This window comes from Cinclus cinclus, chromosome 3 (genome assembly GCF_963662255.1).
Source record: "Cinclus cinclus chromosome 3, bCinCin1.1, whole genome shotgun sequence".
Classification (NCBI taxonomy): domain Eukaryota; kingdom Metazoa; phylum Chordata; class Aves; order Passeriformes; family Cinclidae; genus Cinclus; species Cinclus cinclus.
The window spans coordinates 116,620,199-116,645,891 of NC_085048.1; the positions used below are offsets into that span (position 1 = coordinate 116,620,199).

At 53.7% G+C, this 25,693-nt stretch overlaps 1 protein-coding gene across 2 annotated transcripts; it reads left to right on the forward strand.

Annotated features, from left to right (window-relative positions):
• The first annotated feature begins 105 nt into the window (after positions 1-105).
• On the forward strand, positions 106-25,526 carry KLC4 (kinesin light chain 4). Of its 2 annotated transcripts, none has more exons than XM_062490725.1 (16): positions 106-187; positions 10,554-10,820; positions 11,007-11,237; positions 11,535-11,613; positions 11,700-11,925; positions 12,230-12,317; positions 12,625-12,726; positions 13,041-13,214; positions 13,369-13,468; positions 14,036-14,088; positions 16,544-16,611; positions 16,693-16,801; positions 17,580-17,729; positions 24,416-24,540; positions 24,655-24,712; positions 25,063-25,526. In XM_062490725.1, exons 2-16 carry the CDS (start codon positions 10,572-10,574, stop codon positions 25,150-25,152), a joined length of 1,902 nt encoding a protein of 633 aa, XP_062346709.1. In that variant the 5' UTR covers positions 106-187; positions 10,554-10,571; the 3' UTR covers positions 25,153-25,526. The 2 variants fall into 2 exon arrangements, with proteins under 2 accessions (XP_062346709.1, XP_062346710.1); XM_062490726.1 differs by having other exon boundaries at positions 17,580-17,702.
• Positions 25,527-25,693: the final 167 nt, after the last annotated feature.

Below are 25,693 nucleotides of genomic sequence, written 5' to 3' on the forward strand. Positions count from 1 at the left end.
GCGGGGCCGCAGCTGGGGCCACCGGCAGGTGGCGCGCTCCCGCCGGCGGGGCGGAGGCGGCGGCCATCTTGGATTTAAAGGGGCTGCGCCGCTGAGCGGGCGGGTGGTGCCGGCCGCGGGTCTCGCCCCGCCCCCGTCGGGACCGGGACAGCGACCGGGACCGCCATCGAGGTGTTGCGCCGAGCAGGTTGGACTTTACGGGGGCTCGGTCGCTCCTTTCAGCGGCCCTGGCTGGCGGAGGACACACAGAGCCCGGCGGCGCAGGCCGGAGCGGGGGCGGCCTGCCCGGGGCGACGCTGAGTGTGCCGGCCGCGGCGGGCGGTGGGACCCTCGCGGGGAGCTGGGGAGGTTCCTGTGGTGGGGCTGGGGCTGGCGTGGCTCGGGGACCGTCCCGGCGCGCCCTGGCCGCTGGGGCTGCGGAACGAGCGGGGGCGAGGGCAGCATTCTGGCCGTGCCCCCCGTGCCCGGATTCGGCGGGGTCGGCGCTAAGGGCGCTGCCGGCTCTGCGGACTTTGGAGCCGGCGAGGCGCGCCCTTCGGCATCAGCCCCCTCCAGCACCGGGGGAGCCACTGGCTCGGGAGCCGTGCCGGTGTCCGCTCTGCTCGGGCAGCTCCTGGTACGCAGGCTCGGTGTGCCTGGCCTTCCCCCCCGGGCAGGGCCCACTGCCACGCAGGGACGGCCGGGGGAGGCCGGGAGCCCCCGAGGGAGGAGCGGGGTGTGTGTATGGCAATTGTGGGTCATCCCAAGTCCCGGTCATGGCTGTTTCCAGGGTGCTGTGCGCGGAGACTGCGGGATTCACTGCTCTATAATTAGTCTGTGTCTTCATTGCCAGGAATGGTTTTCACTGTAACACAAATAATGTATGTTTGCACTCCTGCTGTGTAACTTACGTGATATGTAAGCGTGCCTTAGCTGTATGGACCCCACAGCCAGCCGGGTTTGCTCTCCAGAACTTGGGAACAGAAGGCAGCAAGGTGTTTTAGGAAAGAAATACGTGCTGTGAGATGAGCCAAGAGAGAACCTGAGTGTCAGCATGGCTGTTCCTCCTGGGACACCTGAACCCCTTCCCCTTCTGGGGGAATCCATGGGGAGGGACAGGAACACCAGTATATTACTGGTTCAGGCAGTTGTAGGGAGCACCGTGACAGTTGTGTATTACCGTGGATGGGGTAGCTGTAACAGCAATCCAAGCTGGATCCTGTGTCGTTGTCTTCTCTCTGAGAAGAGCGGCCAGAGACTGAGCAAGCGCTTCCCAGCAGTACCCGGCCCAGCCCCACACTGCGCAGAGTGGACACAACCGGGCTCCTGGCCATTGCTGCGATAACAACCACGCTGCTGGACACCAGCTTGGCTTTAGGGGCTGGCATGGGGTCAGCACTGGGGAGGGAGTACCAAACAGGGTGTAAAACCTTCCGCCATAGGATGGAGGGTCGGATGGAACAGGGCTTGGGCGGGATAAACGGGAGCCCGATGGTGGCCAGTGCTCCTTGGGCAGCATTGGGCGGCACCGCGGGGGCTCGGCCTTGCTCCTTCCTGGGCGCTCCCGTGGATCCCCGAGGAGGGAGCCGCGAGCTTGGCGTGCGAGGCGCTTTCTGCTCCCCCAGGAGAGCGTCAGACCGTCCTGTTGCCGGAGCCTGTCCGCATCCCTCCCCTCCCCCTGCCGCAGTGTGGTTGGCTGCCGAGCGCCGGGTGCCTGCGCCGCCGCTCGCTCCCGGGGCAGCGCGGCAGACGGAGCCGCGCAGCGCCGCGGCCGCCGCTCCTCCGCCGCCTCCGCGAACACCGGCGCTGGACGAGCCGCTGCAGGCAGCCAGGTATCGCTCCTCTGCGGCGTGGGGCGGGGGACATTCCCATCCGGTGACTGAGACGGGCAGGGTGCCCGGCCATCCTGGAACAAAGGACCGCTTTGATGCGCAGTTTGGGGCAGAGCCGATGAAAACTTTTTCTCCCTTGTGAAGCTTTCACTTAGCCAGGTGGGCGCAGAATTTCTCTGCGGTGGTTCTGAGGGGTGAAGGGGTTTTTCTGGCTTGTTTGTTTCAAGGATACGCAGCGGGCGTGCCTCCTGCTGCCAGACAAAGCCGGAGAAACGATGACGGAGGCAGGTCGTACAGCAGTAGCTCTGGAAGAGCCTTGTTTCGCCCCAAGCCGTCTTTTCATTAATTAGCTGCTTCCTAAGCTTTTCCGGAGTGGAGGTGCACCCTACCAAAGGTGGTGGGTTGCGGGAATCGCTGGTAAGCTGCTGCGAAGGAGAGGATGCGCTTGGGAGGAGGTGTCTGAAGAAGAGCTGGGGGATGGTGTTGCGGCAGAACGCTCTGGCCAGGCAGCCGGGAGAAATCTGCACAATGGTGGGAGGCAGCAGCACATTACCACGAGCAGCAGGCTTCCCAGCGCCTTGCATAGCTGGCACCTGGCACTCCGCTGCAGTTCCGTGCTCGGCTCTCCCCTAGTGCCCTCGGTCGTCTCTCTGCCACGCCACCTTGGAGATGTGGAAAACACCCACCTCTGCCTGTGCTTGTGGGGAAAGAGGGTGGTGTTCATCACACATCAGGTCAAAGATCTGGCCAACTCAGGCACAGGGTAAATAAACATGGCTGTGCTTTGCTGTAATTGGCAGAAGGAGCAGGAAGCATGTGTTCCCTCATCTGCTGTTTTGGAGGAATGTCCAGGTTGAAACAACAGCATTAACCCCAAATACCAAAATGGCTCTTGGGGCACAAAGGACACGTGGCAAGATTCTGACCTTTGGCAGAGTTGCTGGATAAATGCTTAGATTGCTGGGAGAGAGTCATGTAGCTCCTCAAAGAGCTCTAGCCAGACAGGAGAGCCAGAGATAGAACACTTCCTCTGCTCCTTATGCAGGTAGAGGTTTGTCCCTGTGACTTTGCCTGCCTTGCTGCGGTTTACAAAACCTGTTTGCTTCTGGAAATAGTAGCAGCCTGCAGTCAGCTGGTCTTTGCAGGTGCCTCGGGTACACTGTGTGGGTACACCAGAGCCCTTCAGGGCACACTGAGTGGCTCCAGAGCTCCTGCTGGTCCCATCTGCATCTTGGTTGCCTCCCGTACTGCTTAGGCACATCCAGTGCAGAGCCCTCACATTAGACAGATGCCTGCAAAGGCACTGGCTCCTGGGAATTACTCTGCCTGCTTTAATACTGCTTCATGCTGTCAGGGCAAGGTAATTGCTCTCGCTCTGTTTTTTTTATAGTGCGAGACTCCCAATCATGTTCTGAAGCTGGGAAGAGATGCTTGACCTGGCTGGGTTCCAGCTGCTTAGCTCTTGTCTCCACTAGCCTGGAAACACTTTTTAATGGTGTTTTGCTGTAGTCCCAGGCACAACAGATGCAGAATGGATTTGGTGAGCTGCTGCAGACATGAACAAGTTCAAAAACAAGGTCTTATCAGCTGATCTGGAGGTGCCAGCGTAAGCTTGCTGGTGGGAGTAGTGATGACTGCTGTTCTCATTCCAATGGCCTGCTGGAAGGGGCAGGTTTTCCCAGCCAGCTGGGGTTGTCAACAATATGATGTACAACCAGAGCAAAATGGTTTTCTGCTAGTGGCAGAAATCGGTGCTTTTTATTTTGGTTGGTTGGTTTTGCTGTTGGTTGTTTTGTTGGTTTTTTTTTTTTTTCACTTTTGTTGATTCCAATATCTGTATTCTTTGGTATGGATGTGAGTGATGGAGTGAGACCTTTCTGATCTTTAAAAGAATGAATGGTCTGATACAAAGCCAACCAGACTGCATGCTCTGTCTATACTTCCTCAGAGTACATATCCATACGGGAATTGGATGATGCTTTAATAATACAGGATTTGCTTGCTCTGATCAATCAGAACAAACACGGGTACCTTTTGTCTTGTCCATTTCCAGCTGAGGGCTGGAAGGTGGGAGAGGTATAGGAAACTCCTGTGTTCTTTCTGTTGTGGTGTGAACATGAGTCACTGTGGTTAAGTCCTTGTAAATCCACCTTATCACTACCTTGCTCTGGGTTTCAGGAAGGCTGTGTTACATCATGTGTTTTATTAGAGATTGTGGGTGGTGGGGAGCGGAAGAGTGTTAGGAGACTCCCTTCATGCTCTTTGCCTTCAGCTCCAGTCTCCTTGAGGGAGAGCCCTTCTGTTTGAACTGCAAATCTAGTCCTTAGTTCCTTGGTCCTGGTCCCCTGGGCCTCATGCTGCCTGCTGGTTAGCACAGACATTCCCAGCACAAGCCTTCCAGAATCTAGAAAAAAAAACCTCCAGAGCTTCACAGTCAGCTAGAGCTGGCATGTGTCAGCTGCTGAAGGAAGCAATCCTGGCCATGATCCCTGGACAGCCCTCCCTTTCCCCCAGACAGGGATCAAGGCACATCAATGGCAGTCAGCTTATACACTGTTATACATGACTCTGAGGGTTGGGGAAACTGGTTGGGTGAAGTCTTTCTGGGCTTGGAGACTGGCTTCAAAGCCATGTGGGGAGATGTCTGGATGCCAAGGAGAGTCCTGGTTTTGGGGCATAGGAGGATGTGAGTGAGACAACTTCTTGCCTTCACTGCATGCTGTGTTGTTACAGGTGGATTGCTTTGGGAGTCCAAAAATCCCTGCAGGACCTTGCTGGAAGGAAGCAGGCACTGCATTCCCTTTCTCTGGGCCTTGGATCAGTTCATCATGCTGTGATGCCTTGCTCCTTGGTCCCGAAGAGGTGTTCAGGCAACACATTAAGTTTATCTGAGGAATTCAGATGAGGAATTTTTTTCTTACCTTTTTTTTTTTCTTTTCTCCCACAAGAGGATGGCTAAGTTGTGGTACAGAGGTCTGAATAATTTGTGGGATTTCTGATATGGGAGGTGGTCCTTTAGCTAGTCACAGATACCTGCTTTGAGCAAGGGAATGGACCTAAGACCTCTAAGCATTCATTCCAAGTAATACTCTTCAAGTAATACTCAAGGCAGACTCTTACTGAGGGAAAAGTTACAACACAGCAGTCATCTGTGTGTTGGTTTAACTCTCTAGACTGTCTGCAGTCCAGGAAAGGTCCAGGCTGCAGGCTGGCATTGGGAAAGAACTTTGGGCAGAAGATGGGACTCTTAAGTGTCCCTGGTTTTGGCAACAGGATGAAGAATGTGACAATTGGTGGCAGAGAATGATACAGACATTCGAGTTTGAGTGACATCTTTTGACTGTACAATTGCAGCTCGGAGATGTGTTGGGTATGACCTCCCAGGATGCTGACTCCTGACTCATGTCCTCTTTGTGTGTTCTTCCTGGCTCTAAGGGAGCATCCAGGCATTTCTGGCAACAGTAACAGGCATCACAGAGCACCATTCCTGCTCTGTGCCTCACGTGAACCTCAGCATTTCTTGTTTTGCCCTTATTAGAGCGGCTCTGGAAGTACCAACTTGGATGTGGAGCTCAGCAGCACTGGTTTGTCCCTTTTCTGTGGTTCTGCTCCGGGTGACCTGGGGTGGTGACCCTGAGCACAGTGGCTCTTCTAGCAGTGGTGTGTCAGTGTGCAGGTGTTCTTGGGAGTGTCACTGTGTCCTGGCTATGCAGTGGATGCCTCAGAGGCTCTGCACAGCTGGCTGTAATCTCCTACAATCTGCTTGCTTTCTGACACTGTAGTATCAAAATAAGAAAATGAGTGGTCATAACCCAGCCTCTGTGATGGGTACAACTTTGTCACTCTGCTTTTTACTGCTTTTATTTTTCAGCATCCAAAGTATTAGGCCTAGGTTTTGTTGCAGTGTCCCATGGGAGTGAAGACTCACTGTCTTACTTGCAGTCTGACCTCTAGCTTCATTGGAGGTCAAATAGTCTATTCCAGAGACCCTTTGTTGCTCAGCAGTAATGAGCTGGCAGAGGTCCAAGGAAAAACTAACAAAATAAAAAGCTCTCCCTGCTTTTACCAAGTGGTTTTTCTTCCCAAATACATAACCTTGCTGTTTCTCCAGGTAGCAAAAGCACAGGAGGAGACTGGGATAATTATGATGAAGCAAGACAGAGCCCTGTGTTTTCATTTCTCAATGGAAACCATTGCTGGCTATCTCCCAAATGTGGTCACTGGTTCTTGCTGTGGGTTGGACTTGCTTTTTTTCCAGAACCCAGGCATCTTTCTGCAACTACTTTACATCACTTATATCCTTGGATCACCTTCTCCTACGGAGGAATTTGCTGCTAAAAATCTGTTTCACTTCCTTACGGAAGGTGCTGGCAGACCATCTGCAGCTCGAAGGATGCTGCAGTTATTGTCTTCTGCATGCAGAGAGGCAGTGAACTGCATTATTTGAGTTGTTGCTAGACCTGAGATCTCTGTCCTTTTGTAGTTGACTCCTGATTTCCCTGGTGCTTCTCCTCCCCCACCCTCACCGTCTTCTAGCAGTAGGCATCATAACCTAAGCTTTAAGATTCACTTGGACCCATTTAATCTGGCGTCCTTGTAGATGCTGTAGATTGAAGATAGAAGCAGTGAAGCTTCCAGCTCTTTCCTCTTAAAGGTCTTGCACGTGGGAGCAGTTCTGAGAGGCAGAAAAATGAGCTGCTGAAATTGCTGATGCTTAGCGATTTCGCGGTTATGCACTTGAATACGGGAGGAAGGTTTTTGCCTGGCAGGATGTACTTGCTGCTGGATTCCCAGCTGATTGCTGCAGCTGCCACAAAGCTCAGTGCATGCATGTTCCTTTCCTGTCCTCCAAACGGGAGCAGAAGACGGGAGATGAGATGGGTGTTGTCGGAAAGGCAGGCTCTTCTAGCAGCTCCCTGTAAATAGGGAAGATGTGCCAACTAGAGCGGAAACGTGTGGGTGGAGACCTGGGATGGGACACCTGCAAGTGCATGAGGACTTGCTGCAGGATAAGCTGGGAACAGGACTCTCCATCTCTCAAGGAGCTTGGTGGAAAAGCATTCTTTCTTCCTATTCCAGTCTGAGCTCCACCCTGCAAAAGGCAAACCATGATGTGTCCCCTTCTCAATCTGAGTGTTTTCTGCCCGGATAAAGGACACTCAGTGCCCTTTACTGAAGGTGAAGGAGTGGGAAGAGTGCCTTTACATCAGCCTGTTTGACCCTGGTGTTGGCTGCCATAGCGAGCATTCCCTCTTTGGAGGGCTGAGCACAGAGTGTAGACCTGCAAGTACTGGGAAGAACTAGAAATAAGCTCTCTGGGGTGAAATTCCTGCTTTGGAAGGTTATGTCAAATCCCACTGGTGTTTGTTGCTTTTCTTTGCAGTACAAGAGGTAACAGCATTCAAATTACTTCTCTTTGTTTTCTTGTTGAGCAGCTGTGTGTTGTTTCTGGGTTTTGCACCCTCTGCCCAGCCTGGACAATCCTCTGTCCACTGTTGAACATGGAAACATGCTAGTACCTAGCAGAGCTATGCTTCCAGGATGTCACCCTAGGGGAGGAAGGTTGAGGTTGTCACAGATGTTTGCACAGCCTGTGAGAGAAGATAATACTCTATTGGGATGCCTTGGAGGATCTGAGGATCTAGGTGCAGGGTAGGATGAGTCTTGGATGCTGTGGATCAGGATATTTTGATTTATTTTTCCTTCTCAGTCTGAAGTCTTTGCAATTACAAAAAAAAAAAAAAGTTGATTGTGAGAACTATGAAGTGCATGAACATATTCTGCTGAAAGGGCTGAAGAAAAAATGTTGCTGTAGTAGAGATGTTGATGGTTTACCACACAGCAGTTTCACAGCTGAGGAGTAGTTCTGTCTACAGTGGATTTAATGAGGCTGATTTTCTATGGATCTGGGTGTTGTCTGCCCGACACTGTTACCTAGGAAGGTGTGAGGTCTGGTGGCTTTTTATCCTGTAACATGTTGCTCTTCCCAATGTGTTTGTACTGCACTCTTTAAAGACGGCAGCAAGATCTCTGTATGGACATAAGTGATGCTGCCATGAAAACTGGCAGCATTTCTCAGTTGGCCCAGTACCCACAGGGACTTGTACTGCTCAGCTGTGAGAGTTTTAGAGCAAAGTTTTATTTTTTTGTGTTGGGTATGAGGCTGTTCCTGGGTATCTTCTTGTGTCCCAAGCATTGCCTATGGTCCTGAGAACTCCCACTTGCCTGTTTCCCTGTTTGCAAGTGAATCGGGGTGTGTTTCTTTATAAGCTGGAGACAGTGATGGGGCCATTTAACCCTTTAGCAGTTATCACCTTGGGTTCTGTGGAAGAGCTAAGTGCCTGCTGACCCTTCCTGGGAAGGGCACAGGAGTGCTTGGCCGGATCAGGCAGAACCAACATCCTTTGGGCTGCCAACCTCTTTTCTCTAGGGCTGGGAGCTGTTGCACATCTCTTCTTGAGTTGTGCTCACCTGCAGAAGTCTGCATGAAGCAAAGCTTTCCTTACTGCTTTAGCACTTGATCCCACTCCAGGTGTGTTGGAAAGGTGGGAGGAAATAATAACTAGGGGAACTGCTGACCAGAATGCTTAGCTGCCAGTTTCTAGAGAATGAGTTTGGGAGATAGGGTATGAATGGCAACCAACTCTCAGCAAACCTGTTTTTCCTTTTGAAACAGTAGTCTGTGTCCTCTGTCTTGACCTTAATGATGTTTTTCATGCTATTCTTATCATATAAAATTCTCTAAAGCAAACTGGCCTAAGTCGTGATCCAGATGAGACTGTTTTGATATAAAATACCCAACGTGCAGGGTTAACTGCATGTGGAGCATGACAGATACCCAAAAGTGAAAAATACAGTGAAGTATGACTCAGAATTGGTGCTGATGCTAGATCATGAAGTGAATGTGAAGTCAGCATTGTGACTTTGGGGGAGGATGATTCAGTTCTTGTTCAGAGGTGTGAACAGAAACCCAGTCTTCAAGAGACACGAGGTGTTTCTGCCATGCCGAGGGGTTCAGTAAAGTCTCCACTGTGTGTCAAGGATTTGCCCCTTTTCCTGAGGGGTGGATGTACATCATGGGAACAGAAACCAAAGAAGAGTTGAGGGAGAGTTCAGGCTTCTAAAACACCTGAAAGAAGAGTGAGGCTACAGATGAGGAGATGAGTGGGTTTAATAATGAGTTATGTGTACTTAAAGTGAAGATGACAAACAGCACTGGGACAGTTCTTTTAAGTGCTGCAGTGAGGAGGAAGCTGGGCCTCTCTATTGCTCAGGGCCCACTCCCCAGCATCTCCCTGGCACTTGAGCAGAGTGCATAGGTGAGGAGCCCTGCCAGAAAGGGGAGCTCTGCTTGCTCTGTTCCTGTAGCTGGGACAGTATTTCTGTTCTCTCAGTAAAACAGGCACAAGGCAGCTGCTGAGAAGAGAGCTCAAAATGTGCAGAGGTAGGTCCTGCAGGAGGCCAAAGGCAGATCTGCTGGCAGCACTTCCCTCACTTTGTCTTGTGTAGCTTCTGGGCAGTTTACCAGCTTCCTGGCAGCAGGGCCCTGGGCACTCAGGTTGCAGAGGCCTCTGCCAGCTCCAGGTAGGAAGGAGGTGTTGCTGGGCAGGTGCTGCCTGTGCAGGGTGCTACGGGAGCTTGGTTTTGGAGTGACCTGATTGCAAGGTGGGAGGTGACTTTACTGTTGAATAAAGTAAGGAGGCTGCTGGGGTGAGGCCCAGCTGGTGGGAGAGGCTGTGACTGTGCTAGACGAGTGAGTCATGGAGCAGCCAGGGTCCTGCTAAAAGGGGTCTTGCCTGCCTCTTGTGTTTCCCTAGCTCCTGGGCATTGTATGCAGGGATCTTGCAGCCACGCTAACATTGAGGGTTGTAGCACTTGGTGTCGCTGTGCAAAGGCAGTAGCTGGTATTTTCCCATTGTGTATCTGAGGGGAACAGGACAGGGAAGGAGTGCAGAGTTTTTAGGCCATCCTGAGGAGTCCTTGGAGTGGCAGCAGGGTGAATGAAGATGGAAAAGCTGTGGTGTTTAAAGTCGACACCTGCACAAGGGTTATGTTAGTGTGACTGTAGCTGTTGGTGTATGCGAGCTTCCTGTCAGGTAGTGGTGTGGTGTGTCCTGCTGGTGGCATGTCCCTTAGTGCCACAATGGCATTTCTGTGCTGAAGCTGCAATCCTCAGGATGTATTCTTCTGAACAGGCACTGTTTTGGCACAGTAATACCGCCGATGCCTCCCTGTCTGAGATGTTCTTCTAGGAGGTTTTCCTTTGAGGAAACAGAAAGCTTTGAGCTGGCATCCCTTTGCTCTGTGTTCCCTTTCTTCTGCTGTCAGAAGAGATGCTGAGCTCTGACAGCCTCTCTGCATCAGTGGTCTGTGGACAGAAGGTGTATAGATTGCAACCCCAGCTGCCAACCACAAATCTCTGCTCTTAAATGGGAGCTAAATTAGTCTTCCCCCTGCTGGGAATGTGGGGGTGTTGGAGGTCACTGGTTGTAGCCTTTTGGTCTTCTGTCTACATGGGCCACCTGCACTGGTTGCCAGCACTCCTAGCCACAAAAGCAGAGGCAAGCACCCTGACAGCTGCCTGCTGCCAAAGGGAGAGGGGAAGATGAAGGAGAAAGGCTTAGTAGGCAATCACGAAAATGCTGTATCTGACCGCTTGAAGGAGGTTGTGACACTTGTGTCTGGTTGTGGCTCTCTGAAACAGCCCTGAGGCACTCAGGTTTTGTCTTGGTCTCTGTGCAGGGCTGCAGGAGTAGGACTATGTCCACCATGGTGTACCCGAGGGAGGAGAAACTGGACAAGCTGAGCCAAGAGGAGATAATTTCCAACACCAAGCTGGTAATGCAAGGGCTGGAAGCACTCAAGAATGAACACAACTCCATCCTGCACAGCTTGCTGGAGACCATCAAGTGCCTGAAGAAGGATGAAGAAGCCAACCTCGTGCATGAGAAATCCAACCTGCTCCGCAAGTCGGTGGAGATGATAGAACTGGGGCTTGGAGAAGCTCAGGTGAGGGTGGTGGGTGATTCCTGAGGTGTTATCTGGGACTGACAGAGGAAGGGTAGGCATGTGGCCATTTGCCATAAGCTCCATGGGTTGGGAAGGGGCTAAGTGTAGAAGGCTAGCATGGACCCTAAGCATGCGTGTGAGGGAGAGACAAGATTGTGGTTGTTACTGACTGAGACTCTTAACAAGGTGATGATGGCATTGTCCAACCATCTGAACGCCGTGGAGTCAGAGAAGCAGAAGCTGCGCGCTCAGGTGCGGAGACTGTGCCAGGAGAACCAGTGGCTGCGTGATGAGCTTGCCAACACCCAGCAGAAGCTGCAGCGCAGTGAACAGACCGTGGCTCAGCTGGAGGAGGAGAAGAAACACCTTGAGTTCATGAATCAGCTGAAGAAGTATGATGAGGATGTCTCGCCTTCGGTAGGCCCCGATCCTTTTGAGCAGCTGCTTTTTATGGGTCTGGGAGAACTGCCTGTGTGTGATAACGTTTGCCCTGGATTTTGCCCCATCCCATGCACAGCAGTGCCTGTAGCTAAAGGGGGCCTGCACGGGGCAGAGTCTCTGGATTTTGTTTTGTGGGGGGAGGTGGTGCCAGAGAGCAGGAGAAGCTGAGTGTGTTGTTGGGTTGCACAAGGGCCAAGAGTTTGGCAACTGACAGCTCAGGCTGCTGCTGTCTCTGCTGAGAACCAACAGTATTTGTGATTCTCATCCTCTCAGGAGGAGAAGGAGGGTGACTCCACCAAGGACTCTCTGGATGACCTGTTCCCAAATGAAGAGGAAGAGCATGGTCCTGGACGTAAGTGCTTGCTCATACATGGGTGCTGCCTGTTTCTGTTCTAACCTGCTGGGCCAACTGTGCCATGTTTATTTCTGTGCCCACAGTGCCCCACCAGCACAGCAGTGCCGTGGCAGCTGCCCAGCAGGGAGGTTATGAGATTCCTGCACGCTTGCGCACCCTCCACAACCTTGTCATCCAGTACGCCTCCCAGGGACGCTATGAGGTGGCTGTGCCGCTCTGCAAGCAGGCACTGGAGGACCTGGAGAAGACATCAGGCCATGATCACCCTGATGTGGCTACCATGCTCAACATTCTAGCACTAGTGTACAGGTGAGCATGGAGGGAAGGGTAGGACTAGGCCCAGAGAGCTTTCTGCATCTCCTGTTTCCCTTTACAGCACATCCTGGGGCTCCCCAGGCTTTCAGTGGTTTGCCTTTCAGAAAGGTTTTGGCCTAGATGGGGTGTTTGTTTTGCTGAACTCCCAGATACAGCTAGGGACTGACTAAAGCAGGGAGGAATGGAGAAATTAAAGGACTGTGAAGGCTGGGTCTGTGGAAGGAGCACTGTTCATAGTTCTGTCTGCTCTGGGCTGTAGTGTCCAAATCCCAAATAACTGGTTGACTTTGCACTGCAGGGATCAGAACAAATACAAAGAAGCAGCTCACCTCTTGAATGATGCTCTTTCCATCCGTGAGAAGACTCTAGGCAAAGACCACCCAGCGGTGAGTGTCTCTCTGCTCTTTCAGTCACTTCTTCACCTTTGAATGCTGCTGGGGCACTGTTCCAGCAGTGTTTTGTTGCTTCACTATTTCCTGCTGGCTGGTTCAGTATGGCCTGTAAGGACTTGGCTTCTCTTGGGTCCTGTGATACAGGCAGGACAGCCTTCTGTGTCTGGGTCTCCTTCTCTTGAGAAGCAGCAGTACTGCAGGCATGGAGGAAGTGGGGTAGTCACTGTTAGTGTTGCTTATGCCCTTTGTTTGGTCCCACTGGAATTTGCTTTGTTTCATGGAGAAACTTCTGTCTCTGTAGGTGGCAGCGACTTTGAACAATTTGGCTGTTCTCTATGGCAAGAGAGGGAAGTACAAAGAAGCAGAGCCACTGTGTAAGCGAGCCCTGGAGATCCGTGAGAAGGTATGAGTCTTCCATGTTCATTCTCCCTTCAGCTCTCTCTGTGGGCTTTCTCCCATTATCTCAATGCACGTGGGAGATGCAGGGCCTGCTTAGTCTGTTCAGCTGCTCATTCTGCCATCACCTTTACTGTCTCTCCTGTGTTTGCAGCCCTAGAGAGGCCTGCCAGGAGGTGGAAGCTGGAAATTCTCCTCCTTGCCTCTCCAGACCTTGGCTTTTGTCTGGCATAGGCATGTGCTGGGGGGACTCCAGTGTCCACTAACTCCAGGAGTCTGCTGCAGTCTTTGTGGCTTCTCTTCTTTTTTTTTTTCACCCAGGTTCTAGGCAAAGACCATCCTGATGTGGCCAAGCAGCTGAACAACCTAGCCCTGTTGTGCCAGAATCAGGGCAAGTATGATGAAGTGGAGTACTATTACTGCCGGGCCCTGGAGATCTATGAGAGCTGCCTGGGTCCTGATGACCCCAATGTGGCCAAGACCAAGAACAACCTGGTGAGGCATGGGGAAAGGCCATGAGTGTTGGGGAGGGGCACTGTGGGAGAGGTGAGCATTGCCTGGTGCTTAGAGACAGACCAATAGCTGCAAGAGGTGGCCAGAGTTAATCTGTTTTCCTAGTGGGGCTGGAGCTGTTTTGTGTTTGTTGCAGGCTTCCTGTTACCTGAAGCAAGGCAAATACAAAGATGCAGAGGTGCTGTATAAGGAGATCCTTACCCGTGCTCACGTGAAGGAGTTTGGCTCTGTGGATGGTTCGTACAGCAGAAGCCCTTGGAGCTAGGGAGGGGTTTCCTGGCTCTCAGCCTAGACTTGTCTGGTTCTGGTGTTGCCCAGACTGAGGGATGGGATGCCTTACAGAGTCCCTGCTTTGGTTAGCCCTGGAGATGCTGCCATTCTAGTGTGTTATGCTGTTCCCTCATTTTGTCTCAGGAGTCTCAACCCAGTCCTTACGGGGTTGGGAATGGTAAATGGCATAACCGTGCTCAAGCATAGGCTGAAGTTTCTCCTGTGCACCTGGCACATGTACTTCTGCTGGGAGGCCCTGTCCTTCCCTGTCCTTCCCTGTCCTTCCCTGTCCTTCCCTGTCCTTCCCTGTCCTTCCCTGTCCTTCCCTGTCCTTCCCTGTCCTTCCCTGTCCTTCCCCTGCCTTTGCAGTGTTGGTTGCCTTCCTTGGGACTCTGGGCCAGGGACTGGGGGGAGGATCGAAGTGTCACTTCCCTTTGAGGTGCTAGCTCTGGGGACAGAGTGCTGGGCTGTACAGGAGGTAAGCAACAGTGTGGGGTGATGAGTGGACCTGTTTTGCCTTCTTCCTCACACAGATGAGCACAAGCCAATCTGGATGCATGCAGAAGAGAGAGAGGAGATGAGCAAGGTGAGTCTGATCCCAGGGGATTTGGTCGTCTTTGTCACAGCCTATCTTTTATCTTCTCCTCCTTCCTGGAGAAGCTGCAGTCTGAAGAGCTGCCAAGGCCAGGAGGTGTCTGGAGAGGGGGGATACAGACTGCTACTCCCTGGGCCAACAGGGAGGGAAGGCCCATCAGAGAGCAGAGTATTTTTCCTTGGGCAGGGCTGTTGAGTCTCTCAGCCATGGCTGCATGCTCTCTCTGCTTTAGTGATTGATCCCTCTTGGGCATGCAGATGATGGAAAATTGCAGAGGGTTGTGCTACAAGACCTTGGCATGCTGTTCCAAAGAGCTGCCAGTACCCAGAGCATAACTGGCTTTTGAAGCAGCTCTAAGGCTGTCTAGGGAAAAATGGTGGTCAAGAAGAAACTGCTGCTGTCACCTTGCTTAGGAAACGGAGCCATATCTGAAAAAGGTCTCTGCAGAGGGTGGGCCCTAGCTGGCCTCTGAAAGAGGATATATATGGACTCTGCTTGCCTTGGACTAGGCTGAAAGGCAAAGCTACTGTTGCTCCTGCAGCCCAGGCCGGTAAACTCAGCAGTTGTGTCTTTGCTTTTGCCAAGTGTAAGACCCTGTCTGTTTTTTGGCAGGTGGGTGAAGCAGCACAATGAAGGGTTCTGATCTAGTCCTCTACCTGCAGCGGGACTCTACTTTTCTTTTGCCCTCAGAGTAAGCCCCAACCCTCCAGGGTTCAGGCAGCAGTCTGGCAGGCTTGACTTAGTGATTGATGAGTCCCATCCTGTCAGCCCTAAAAGCAGGGCACTGGCAGGGGCTTCCCACAGCATCCTGTGCCTTCCTATTGAGCCACTCTGCATGGCTCCCAGTTCAGGACACTCCTCAGCTTTACACTGTTCTTGTCGCTGTATTGCAAAGGCTCTGCTGCAAAGAACCTGCACTTGCTGCAGCACCATCCTGGAGAAATCCAAACTGGAGGAGAGACTAGGCTCCCCTTGCTCCCTCTTGAATTGAGACTCTTCTGATGGTATCTTTGAAGAATTTAGGGGGTCAAATGTAGATAGCTGTAGTATGGTGCTATGCTTCAGATAATGCAAACTCTTCCATGGGGCAAGAGAGCGGGCTGGGAGACTCGCAGTTGGAGTAAGAGATTAATTTTACATGTGAGTCTTAGGCAAGGGCTAAGCCTCTTTCCCTGACCCTGGGGCTACTGTCCTCAAGGCAGCTGTGCCTGTGCCCCCATGGCAAAGCAGGGTTGGTATTCCTGTCCAGGCAACAGTAGTAGTCACAGACCTGCTTGTACTCCTGGCCCAGGAGCTGGGGCTGATGTGCTCTGCCTTGTGCTGTTTCCATATCTTCTGTTAAAAATGTATGAAATTCCTCTGACAGAGCTTGACTGCTTTTGTCCCTTGCCTCTCTTTTCTGGCAGCAGAGGGAGGCAGTTCATGCCATCAACAGACACAGCTGGCAGCCCTGGTCTTCGAGGCTTTATCTGCCCCAGAGGGTTTGATACCTCTCCTACTAGGTTCAGACATCCTTTAGGGCTGCCTCTACAGAAGAGATGTATTGAGTGCTGAACTCCCATATCCCTGGTGCCTGCCCAGGCTGTGTAGGTTCTGATGTGAAGAAAACTACATGTGCCTATGGCACAGGGAGACTCTGGCATGTGGGATAAAGGGCTGAGAAATGCTGTGGGACCGAGTGAGATAAATGGTCCCCATGGAGACAGTCTCTTCTGGGCTAGAGGGTAACTCATGCTGTGGAGCAGTGGCTCCCTGCACCTGCTTGGTGCCATGGTCCTACAGACCCAGGGCTAGCAGCTAGTGCCCTGCAGTGGGGGTTGTCCAGATCTTCCTCCTTGAGCATCAAGCTGTGCCCCCTGTGCTATTGCTCTGGCCAGCAGCCCATTTGCAGCTGGCTGGGACAGGGCCAGCCAGCCATCTTTGGGGTGCAAAGGCTGGGCATGGGGAGGGGACAGCTCACTGGGCTGAGCTGCTGTAGGGTAAGCCTGATGTTGTTGGCCAAAGGCTGGGAAGTGGCTGACTGATTGCTTTACTACTTCTGGCTAAGGGGTTTAGTGCCCATGGTGACCGGCATGCCTGGGGGGTTTTCTTCCTTTTGCATTTTGGTTAGGGTGTCATGCCCTCCATTATGCCATGAGAATAGGCTATGTTGTCCCTGCTGCCTTTGGTACCGTGGAAGGGGGTAAGGAGATGAGATTATGCTCATTCCTGAAACTAGGATATCACTTTTGCTTGTGGCCCAAATCTGTTGCAGCAAACATGCTTTTAACTTTCCTATCAGGGAACTGCTGGGCTTCATCACTGTGTTTGCATATTGTGTTTCCAGACGTTGGGCTGGTGCAGGGGTGCAGCCTGAGATCCGACCCTGGCGTCCAGTGACAGAGCACAGGCCAGAGAAGGGCAGTAGGTATAGAACTAAGAGCTCTCTTCTCTCCTTGCCCTGTAGAGCAAGCACAGAGACAGCACTCCCTATGCTGAGTACGGTGGCTGGTACAAGGCCTGTAAGGTTAGCAGGTAAGAGCTGGTTTGTAAGCAGCTGTGGACTCGGGAGAGGTGATGCCAGGGCTCGTGCTCACCTTCCCTCTGTTACTACAGCCCAACAGTGAACACCACTCTGAGGAACCTGGGTGCGCTGTACCGGCGCCAGGGCAAGCTGGAGGCAGCCGAGACCTTGGAGGAGTGTGCGGTTCGCTCCCGGAGACAGGTAACCCCAGAGGGATCTTCCCTGGTGTGGGGGCATTGCAGGGCTTGGGGTGGCACATTATGGCACTGCCTTTGGTTGGGGTGTGGTGAGGAACTTTCCTGGGCCTCTCTGATGTTCTCGGTTTACGTTCCCATGACACCTGAGGGTCTTGGTGGTTTGGGATGCATTTTTGAGGGGGTCCTGACGTGTGTAAGTGTGTGAAGTGGTGCTTGTGTGTATGGATGGAGCAGATGTCCAGGTGTGGGGAAGGCATGGCTCACTGAGTGCAGAAATAGTGCAGCTGGGTTAAGGCAGGTTACCAGACTTTGTCAGCTACTGGGGAGAGCTACACTTACTGGGATGTTTTCTTCACGCTAATTTTGTTATCCAGAGACAAAAAATACTAGAATTTCTTGGAGTACCTCTTGCCTTAAACTCCTCTCAATCCTCAAATAATAAAGCAGGAGCTGTAAGCACCTAGCACAAAAGACTGAAGGACAGCTGAATCTTTCACGCTTCAAAATGCAAAGGGAAAAAGCTGTGAGTTTTGGGGTAGCAAGGACGGGTTCCCCAGGGTTGGTTATGTGTGGATTCATTGAGCTGGGAGTTCAAACAGAGACTGCTAAGTGCAGGATGGCATATGGCTCCATCCTGGTTGTGCTGGGCAGTTTTGGCTGTGATGGTGCAGTTGCCAAGAGAGGGAACAGGAACCAAGCACAGTGATAGCACAGTGGATCTCTAGAAGGACAGAACACAGAAAGACAAATCACAGTTCTTCCTTATCCTTTCCTACTTGCAGGGCATTGACCCAATCAACCAGACGAAGGTGGTGGAGATCCTGAAGGAGGGGGATGGCACAGAGAGACATCGGAGCCTGGGGGGCAGCGTCAAGTACGAGAATGCCACAGACGGTAGCGAGGAAGTGAGTATGGGCGTGGAATGGAGCGGGGTAAGTACAAGACACCATCAAGAATGGCCTCAGCCGGCTGCCAGAGGGAAGGGACAGCCTGGCTGAGGGCTGTCCCCGCGTGGCCTGTCGTGGCATCCTTGTCTGCCTCCGTTCATTCCCTGCGCATTTCCTTCCCCTTTCTTGGCATGAGCCAGGCAGCCCGCAAAGGTGCGTGTCTGGGTCTGGCTTCTTGTGTACAGAACAGGTATTTCCAGCTGAGGGCTCCTGCTTCCAGGGAGCTGCCAGGCCCTGGCAGTGCGCAGCATGAATTGGTCCTGGTCTGCCCTTAATCTTAGCCTTGTAACCTTATTAACATCTCTCCCTGCTGCACCCCTCTGGAGGCCCCGGCTGAGAGCATCAGCCCCATTTCAGGCTCACCCAGCCTGTGAGAGCCATTTGGCTGTCTGTCCTGCACTGTGCCTCTGACGATGCTGAGCCTGGGCAGGGTTGTGTGTGTGATATGCCTGGTGTGTCTGTGACTGACTGACTGACCACAGGGCACAGGAATAGTCCGTAGCCACCATCTTTGCTGTCTTCCTCTCCTGGTCTCGTGCCCTTGGCAGGCTCTGGCCAAGCAGAGGGGTAAAAGGCAGGTCTTTGCAGGATGGCAAGCTGGGCTGGCCAGTGAAGGCAAGAGACTGGTGTTAGCTGAGGCACAGACAGGGCAACCTGAACCTGTCTAGGCTTGCTCTGAGGCTGAGGGTGACTTCGGTCACTAGAACTGACTTTGGAGAAAGGTAGTGATCCAGGGCTGTACAGGTGCCTTCTGTCTCCTGCAAGCAGGATGGAGAAGAGGCAACAAGTGAGCATGGTGCAGGTGTGTGCTTGGTTCAAGGGCTGCTAGAGCTGTTAATGCTTACATTTCTTCTGCAAACTCTGAAAGCATAGAGTAGCTTGGGTTGTTGCAGCCTGGCACAGGGAAGGCACTGAGCACACAGCGTCCTTTGCTGCCCCCTCACATCTGCTGTCACTAACCCTTCCCCACCTGGCTCTGCTCTATCCCCATCTGCATGAGCTCCCTCCCTTCCTCTTCTTTTCTTCCCTGTTGCCATGACAGCCCTTCAACACCCAAAGCCTGAAGCCTGCTGGCTCTCTTGATTGTGGATTGTACGCAGGAGGTGGCTGAAGGAGATCTGAAAAGCAGACCTTCAAGTGGACCCAACAGAGGCTGTCCTTTGCCTCAGGTCTTGGCATCAGGACCAAAGAGGGCTTTAGCTCTCGCAAGGCACCAACCTAGGCCCCTGCACCCCTCACTAGTAAGGGGGCTAGACAAGCACAGGGGAAGGGGCTGCAGGTTTGGATTAGAATCACCTGGTCCCTATGCTGGCTGGTGTCTTTCTGCAGCTCTTCCTGACTGTGCTTGGTGTTGGGTGGTCTCTTTGCACTGGTGATAATCTGGGAGACCTTCCTGACAGTCTCTGAACTGATCATCCTAAGGCAAGTAGGCAGTGCCACCCTCTCACATAGCCATTCCCAGGGAATAGTCCCTGCTCATGTGACCCTTCCCCAGGGGTCTTAGCAGAGCTTCCCTGACCCAGACAGCTGTAAATAGAGGATTTGAGGGCTAGCCCAGCACCCTGGGGGACACAGCTGCTGCCACATGGTTCCTTTTCCAGCCTGCTGCACACATAGCCAGTCTTCTCTTCTGAGCCAGCAGCCCTGCACTGTACTGAAGCTCCCTGAAAAAAAAGGCTGAGGCAGCTCCTGCTGCTCCTGTCTGTCAGGGCCTGTTTTCTGTGTTGGTCCAGAGACCTCAGGTATGCTGCCTTAAAGCAGCCTCTTCTGCCTTCCCCTAGCTGTCTTCTGCTGCAGGCGGGGCTGTGGGAGCCCCCAGGGTGCCCTGTGCCCATGGGCAGCTCTGGAAGTACCCCAGGGTCTGCACCAGCTGCTTGTTGCCAGGTAATTGGGATGTGAGATCAGGGGGTGGCACCAGCTCCATGGTGCAGTTGCCTTGTCAGGTACCCATCGCCCAGGAGCAGGGAGCCCTCGGAGCAGGAGACCCAGGCTGTTCCTCCCTGAACTAAGCTGTTACTGCCAGCCCGCTGTGTCCACTAGTAAAGAAGTGAGGCTGCAGTTTCAGCCTCACAAGACTATCTCCCTGCCCAAATGTGGCCTGTGGTCTCTGCATGCAGCCTGGGCCTTGTCCCACCTGCTCCCTAGGTGACCTACAACCTCACAGCCTTGTAAATTGTGTCTTTCTCCTCTCTGTGCACTAGGCTTAAATGCCTCCCGAGACTCCCTCTTTCCCCTCCACCGCAGTCACCTGGATGTTTGTGTTGTATCTTCCGACTTTTCCTCCACACCATCCCTCCTTCCTCGGCGAGAGCTCCACGCCAGTCCCCCAGCCCTCCTGGCGCGCGAGGGCACCGCGACGCCTGCAGAGGAGTGCCTGGCCACATGGCCCAGCTCCAGTCCCGTGGCCAGCAAGAGCAGGAAGAATCTGCGAGGAGCTGCCAGCTCCCCCAGGCCAGGGTGATGGGCCACCGTCCCTTTGCGTGCCCCCACCCCTGGCCTGCCCTGGCACATCCCTGGGGCCCAGGCCTGCAGGGGATTGTCTTCACTCCAGGCTTGCCGACTCCATTGTCACTAGACATCCTCAGCCCTCCCAGCTTGTTCCCTCCATCTCTGCAGAGGCTCAAAGATGGAGGGCTGTTAAGAGGCAGTGAGGCCTGGCCTAGGCAGGGCTGTCATGTGCCCAGTTGCTTTCTTCCCTGTAGGCTTAGCTGATATTAGTGCCTTGTAGCAAACCTGTGCTGGTTCCCCGTGAGATGGGCTCTCCCTGTAGCACAGGGCAGTTCCCATCTTGCTACCCTCCTCCCTGCTGAGCTCTGTAACCCAAGAGCAGTGTGTGGGTCTCTCTGCAGGGGCACAGGAGTGTAGGGCAGTCCATAGGGCCGCTGTAGATCCAAGATGAGATGAGGGGGCAACAGCCAAGGACTATATACAGGAACTGGCCAGCACAAGCATGTTTAGCTGCAACTTCCTGACTGGGTGCTATAGCCAGGTTCCTCATCTGGCATTAAGGGGTGAATCTGACCCCATTGCTACAGGATTCTTATGTGTGGTTGGTGGGAGAAGTGGGGGTGAAGTTGTTTGCTGTTCCTTGAAAGCAGAGGAGAGGTAGGAGGAAAGGAGAGCTTTTTTCCAAGGGGCAGACCCCAGACCATTAGAAGTGGCTGAGATGGGGAATGGCCTGGATTGGAGCAGAGTGACTGGGAGAAAAAGAAGGTGCAGAGATGGTGTGAGGAAGCAAAGGGCGAGGGCAGGAGGTGCTCTGAGCAGGTGGGAGCAGATGGCTGGAGAGACGTTGCTGCAGGGGTAGAGGCTGGATTTTTCACAGGTCTGTGGGGTTGACTGCAGTCTGGCTGTCCCTAGCCAAGTGGGTGGGAAATGGGTAACCCTGTTACCAATAGGGTCACAGTGCTGACCCTGTGGGGGTGGCTCAGTGCCTCTGATGACCTCAGGCCTTCACATGGTCTGGTGTTGTTTGTTAGTCATTACTGGGATATGAAATGTGTCCTAGGGCCAGACCTCCACTGTCTTGGGTCACACATCCTTGAGTGTACACTCTCATCCCACCTCCTATAGGAAGGGAACCTCCCTGGCCCTTCTATCTGGGGAGAAAGCTGGTGAGGTTGTAGGCAGCAGGATAGAGCCCAGGGGCCAGCACAGGAGTCCTTATTTATTTAGCTAGATCCTTTCTTTATGCTAGTCATCTGGCAGGTTGTGATACTAAATATGCTTGTATCTGTCTGGGTCTGGCTTTCCTGTGGTGGTGCAGAGCCTTGGGGCGCATGCATGCTGCTCCCCTGGGAGCTTGTGCTTACTGAAAGGAAGCTTGTCCTCAAGACCATGGGGTGTGGAGGCCAGGGCTCAGTGCTGCAGGGACTGTACCTTCCCTGCCTCTCTGTCCCAGTGCTGTTCCATGCTTCTGGAGAGTGGTGAGTTCCCAGGGCAAGGTTGTGTTTGGACCTCGGGGCCACCTGCCCCTATGCTTTGCCATGTCCTGGACCTGGTGCTGTAACAACCATACCTCTAATTAAAGGTAGACTGACCCAAATCGCTGCCCTGTGCTTCTTTCCATGCTCTGTAGGCCAGCGTCGGTCAGCCCTGGGGTGGTGGGTGCAAGTGCTGCTGGAGCAGGTCTGGGGGTGCTTGGTGTTTTGTCTGTGTGTGTACAGGGGCATGTGCTGCCCCCAGGGCACCCCTCCCAGGCTGAGCATTGGAGATGAAGGACCCAGCTCTGCTGTGCTTTTCCCTGTCCTCCAAATTGGAGTTGCTGCTAACCTCAACTCTGTAACCACGTGTGGCAGGGCTGCCCTGGGGCATCTGAGCTTGGACCTTCCTCAACAGGCATTTCTTTTTAGCCAAAGAAATACCCCATTGTGTCCCTCAGTGCTGAGCTCTACGTGCTGCCAAATCCTGCCGGAGTCCTCTGCCTCCATGCATTAGGCAGGGTGGGAGCGTGCCCTGGAGAGGAGCTCAGTGGTAGAGCTGCTTTTTTTTTTTTTTTTTCCTTAATGTTCTCATCCTGGTGGGTGCAATGGGGTAGGGGCTCTGCGGCAAACCAAACCCATAAATGTTCTGGGTTAAAAATAACCTGTAAGAAAAGGGAGTGGGGGGAGAAGAAAGGCTATTTTTAACCGAGCATGCAGCAGCATTTGGTTCTGGTGTTGGTCTGCAGTCAGTATGCATCACTGCAGCTGGGAAAATGTGGCTCCATCCTCCAGCCCTGATACAAGAGCATACTTCCTGACCTGATCCTGCTGCCGTTGTACCATGGTCCTGCCCCCCACCTGTTCCAGCTGTATTCCCTCTTCCACTCCTGGCTTGTGTGCCCTGGGAAAAGCAACAGTACCTGGCATAGCAGTACCCTGCAGGGAGAGTGGTGACCCAGTGTAAGTCTGGTGGAGAGGCAAAAGACACCTCCCTATCTTTGCTAATGCTTCACACTGATATTCAGCTCATCCAAAACCTGCCTGGGATGCCTCGTGCAGGAATTGAATTGTTTACTTTGCTGCTTTGGGTGCTCTTTCCATTTCTGGTGAGTGGGTCCCTTTGCAGCAGGAACACATGGCTCTCAACTTGGAAAACCCTCATCCCAGTGAGAATGTGAAGAGGTTCAGTGCACTTGTTTTATCAAAGAAGGGATGAGATGAATACCAGGAAAGGTTTGCTGCTAGGAAAAGTCCTGGTCAGCTGTTAGAGAGCAGTCTAGGGCTGCATCAGCTTTGGGTAAGCAGAGCAGAGGAGTGCTAGAAAAGCCTTCCCCAAGCACCGCAGTCTGTAATTTCAGCAGCAGGGGGTGGTTGGCCTAAGGCAGAGACCCTGCCTACCTGCAGAGCTGCTTGGACAGTGCTGAGGTAATTGCTGTTGCTAGCCTGAGCCACGAGGCGTTTTGGTCATTTGGAGTGCTTCACATCTTCCTAAGGAGCCTCTAAAGGGCTTTTGCCATCACTTCCCTTCCTTTTCTTCTGCCCCAGTGTTCCAGGGGCTATTCAAAGCAGGAGGAGGGAAGACTGCTGTTACCAGGCCATCAGAGCAAAAGTAATTCCACATCAGCAGTGGTTTCACAACCTTATGTAACACGCAGGCCAGGCCACAGTGGAAAAGCTTGGTGGCATGATGACATGGTGGCATGGTGTGGTGTCATGCTGGCAGCCTGTGCCTTGCATGCATGTGGAGCAAAGTGGAGGAGGTGGACTGGAGCATGTCAAGGGCTGAGAGCACCTCACTGGGTACTGGGGACTTTTGGAGGCAAAAATAGTGGGAGGAAATTGGCTTGGGAACAAGACTTCAGGCTGGTTTTGTTCTTCAGAAAAAGCAGGCAAATGTGAAAAGCCCCCTGCAAAGTGCCACCCTCTGGGGCAGCTAGTGGGGCTGCATGCAGCTGAAGTTGAGGGACCTAGGAATAGGTGCTGGTGCAGCCAAATAAATCCATCCCCAGTGGAGCTCCCTGAATTGCTCCAATAGCCCAAAGCTAATTGTCTTGGTGGTGGTAGAGGTGGGACAAGGTTGTGTGTGCAATATTGAATGTTCTTGTGTGATGTGAGTGAGCCTGCAGGACGAGGGTGTGCATCTGTATGAGTGCTGGACAGAGAGGAGGAATGGTGATGGTGTAGTGAGAAAGGGCAAGGGGAGACGGGGGATCAGGATGGTCTCCAACCAGCAGCAAATGAGGTGAGAGTCCTTGAAATGAAAGCCCCAGTACCCTGTCCCGGCCTGAAGGACAAAGTGTACAAAAGTATCTGTAATCCTGGGACTCCCAACAGGGCTTCTTGCCTCCCTGGCCACTGGGACCTCCTTGGTAGTTGCTGCCTGAGCTGTTGCAGGTGATGGAGCTGTGTCCTATTTGAGCAGGACTGTGTGCATGCCAGTGCCATTTGTGCTGGGGGCCTGGGCCAAGTCACCAGCCTGTCTGGGTGTTGAGCTTGCACTGGGCAGGAGGGAGTATCAGGCTGGATGAGCCAGACCATAGCAGCAGGGGTCTTGACTCTGTGGTTATCGTATCATGTGGAGAACCCGGTGAGTGTAGTGAGCAGTAAGTCTGCTTTGGGCCAGGGCTAAACCCTCAATGCAAGTGGGCAAGAGGATGTTTGGAGCCAGTTCCAGCCACTCATCAGCAGCATGCCAGAGCCTGATGAGTGCCACTCAGCCATCACCCTGGCTTGTGTCTCTGTGTCCAGGATGGCAGTGGCACTCTCCAGCGCAGCAGCTCCCTGGGAAAAATCCGGGATGTGATACGGAGGAGCAGTGAGATGTTGGTCAAGAAACTGCAGGGCAATGGTCCCCTGGAGCCCAGGAACACCAGGTAGGTGTGAGAATCAGGCTGCGTGCAAGGACAGGCGGAGGCCCTAGCACCCAGCGTGTCTGGGTCTGACCACTCACAGCACGATCACGTCTGCTCTCCTCTGCTTTCTTACAGCATGAAACGAGCTGCGTCCTTAAATTACCTGCACAAGTCGGGTGATGCTTCGTTTGAGGTAAGCACAGTGTGAGTGGTAGGGCTGTACAGGACTGGGGGCTGTGTGACCAGTGGCACAGGGGGCAAGGGGCATAGTAGTGGGCCCCAGGTGCAGTGCTGAGAGCCCCTGAGTTTGTAGCCCTTCATGTGAGGTCAGAGCTCCACCTCTGAAGGTGTCCCTTCCAAGGACCCACCTTCCTCCCCACAAAGCTCAGCCACAGTTTGGGAGCCAAGGCACCAGCCACTGTACGTGACAGCAGCACCAGGGCCGTCCTGGCTTGCAAGGCAAGGGCTACAGGAGTTGGGATGGCAGCTCTGGGGCATGAGGGTGGACTGCAGCTACCTCATGCGCGCTGTGTTTTGTTCCAGGGCACCCAAGGCCTCCGTGCGGAGAGCAGAGGCCTGAGCGCCAGCAGCATGGACCTGTCCTCCCACAGCTCGCTGCTCTCCTCCAACTGAGCCGGCTGCTCCGCTGCTGGGCCCCCCCGGCTTCCCACTGCACGGGGCAGCTCCCGGCACCTCCCCACACCACCCACTCTGTTCTCCCCATCACCAGTTCTCGTGCCACCGTCTGCCTGCCTAGCCCGGCCTCCCCCGGGGGTCCCTAGCTAGTTCGGGCACCGCAGCCCCTCCGCATGCTCCTCTGCTGCTCACCGGGCCCGCAGCTCCGGTGGCCGCATGCTCGGTACCGGTCACACACGCTCGCCAGGTAGAATCGCCAGCCCGGGGAGGGGGGCTGTCCCCGGGCCGGGGCAGCGGCGGGAGTGCCCCATGCTCCCCCCCGGGACGCCGGTCCCCCGCCGAATGATCGCTGTACTTTATTTTATTAAATAAAACCGACCCTAGAAGCGACCGCGGCTCGGCCTGAGGGGGACGGGGCGGGGGTGGGCGCCGCCTGCCGGGGGAACAGCGGCGGCACGGTCCGCCGCATCGCCAGGGGGCGCTCTCCGCCGCGAGGGGCCGCGCCGGGGCGGGTTCCCGTGCCGCTCCCGGCGGACGC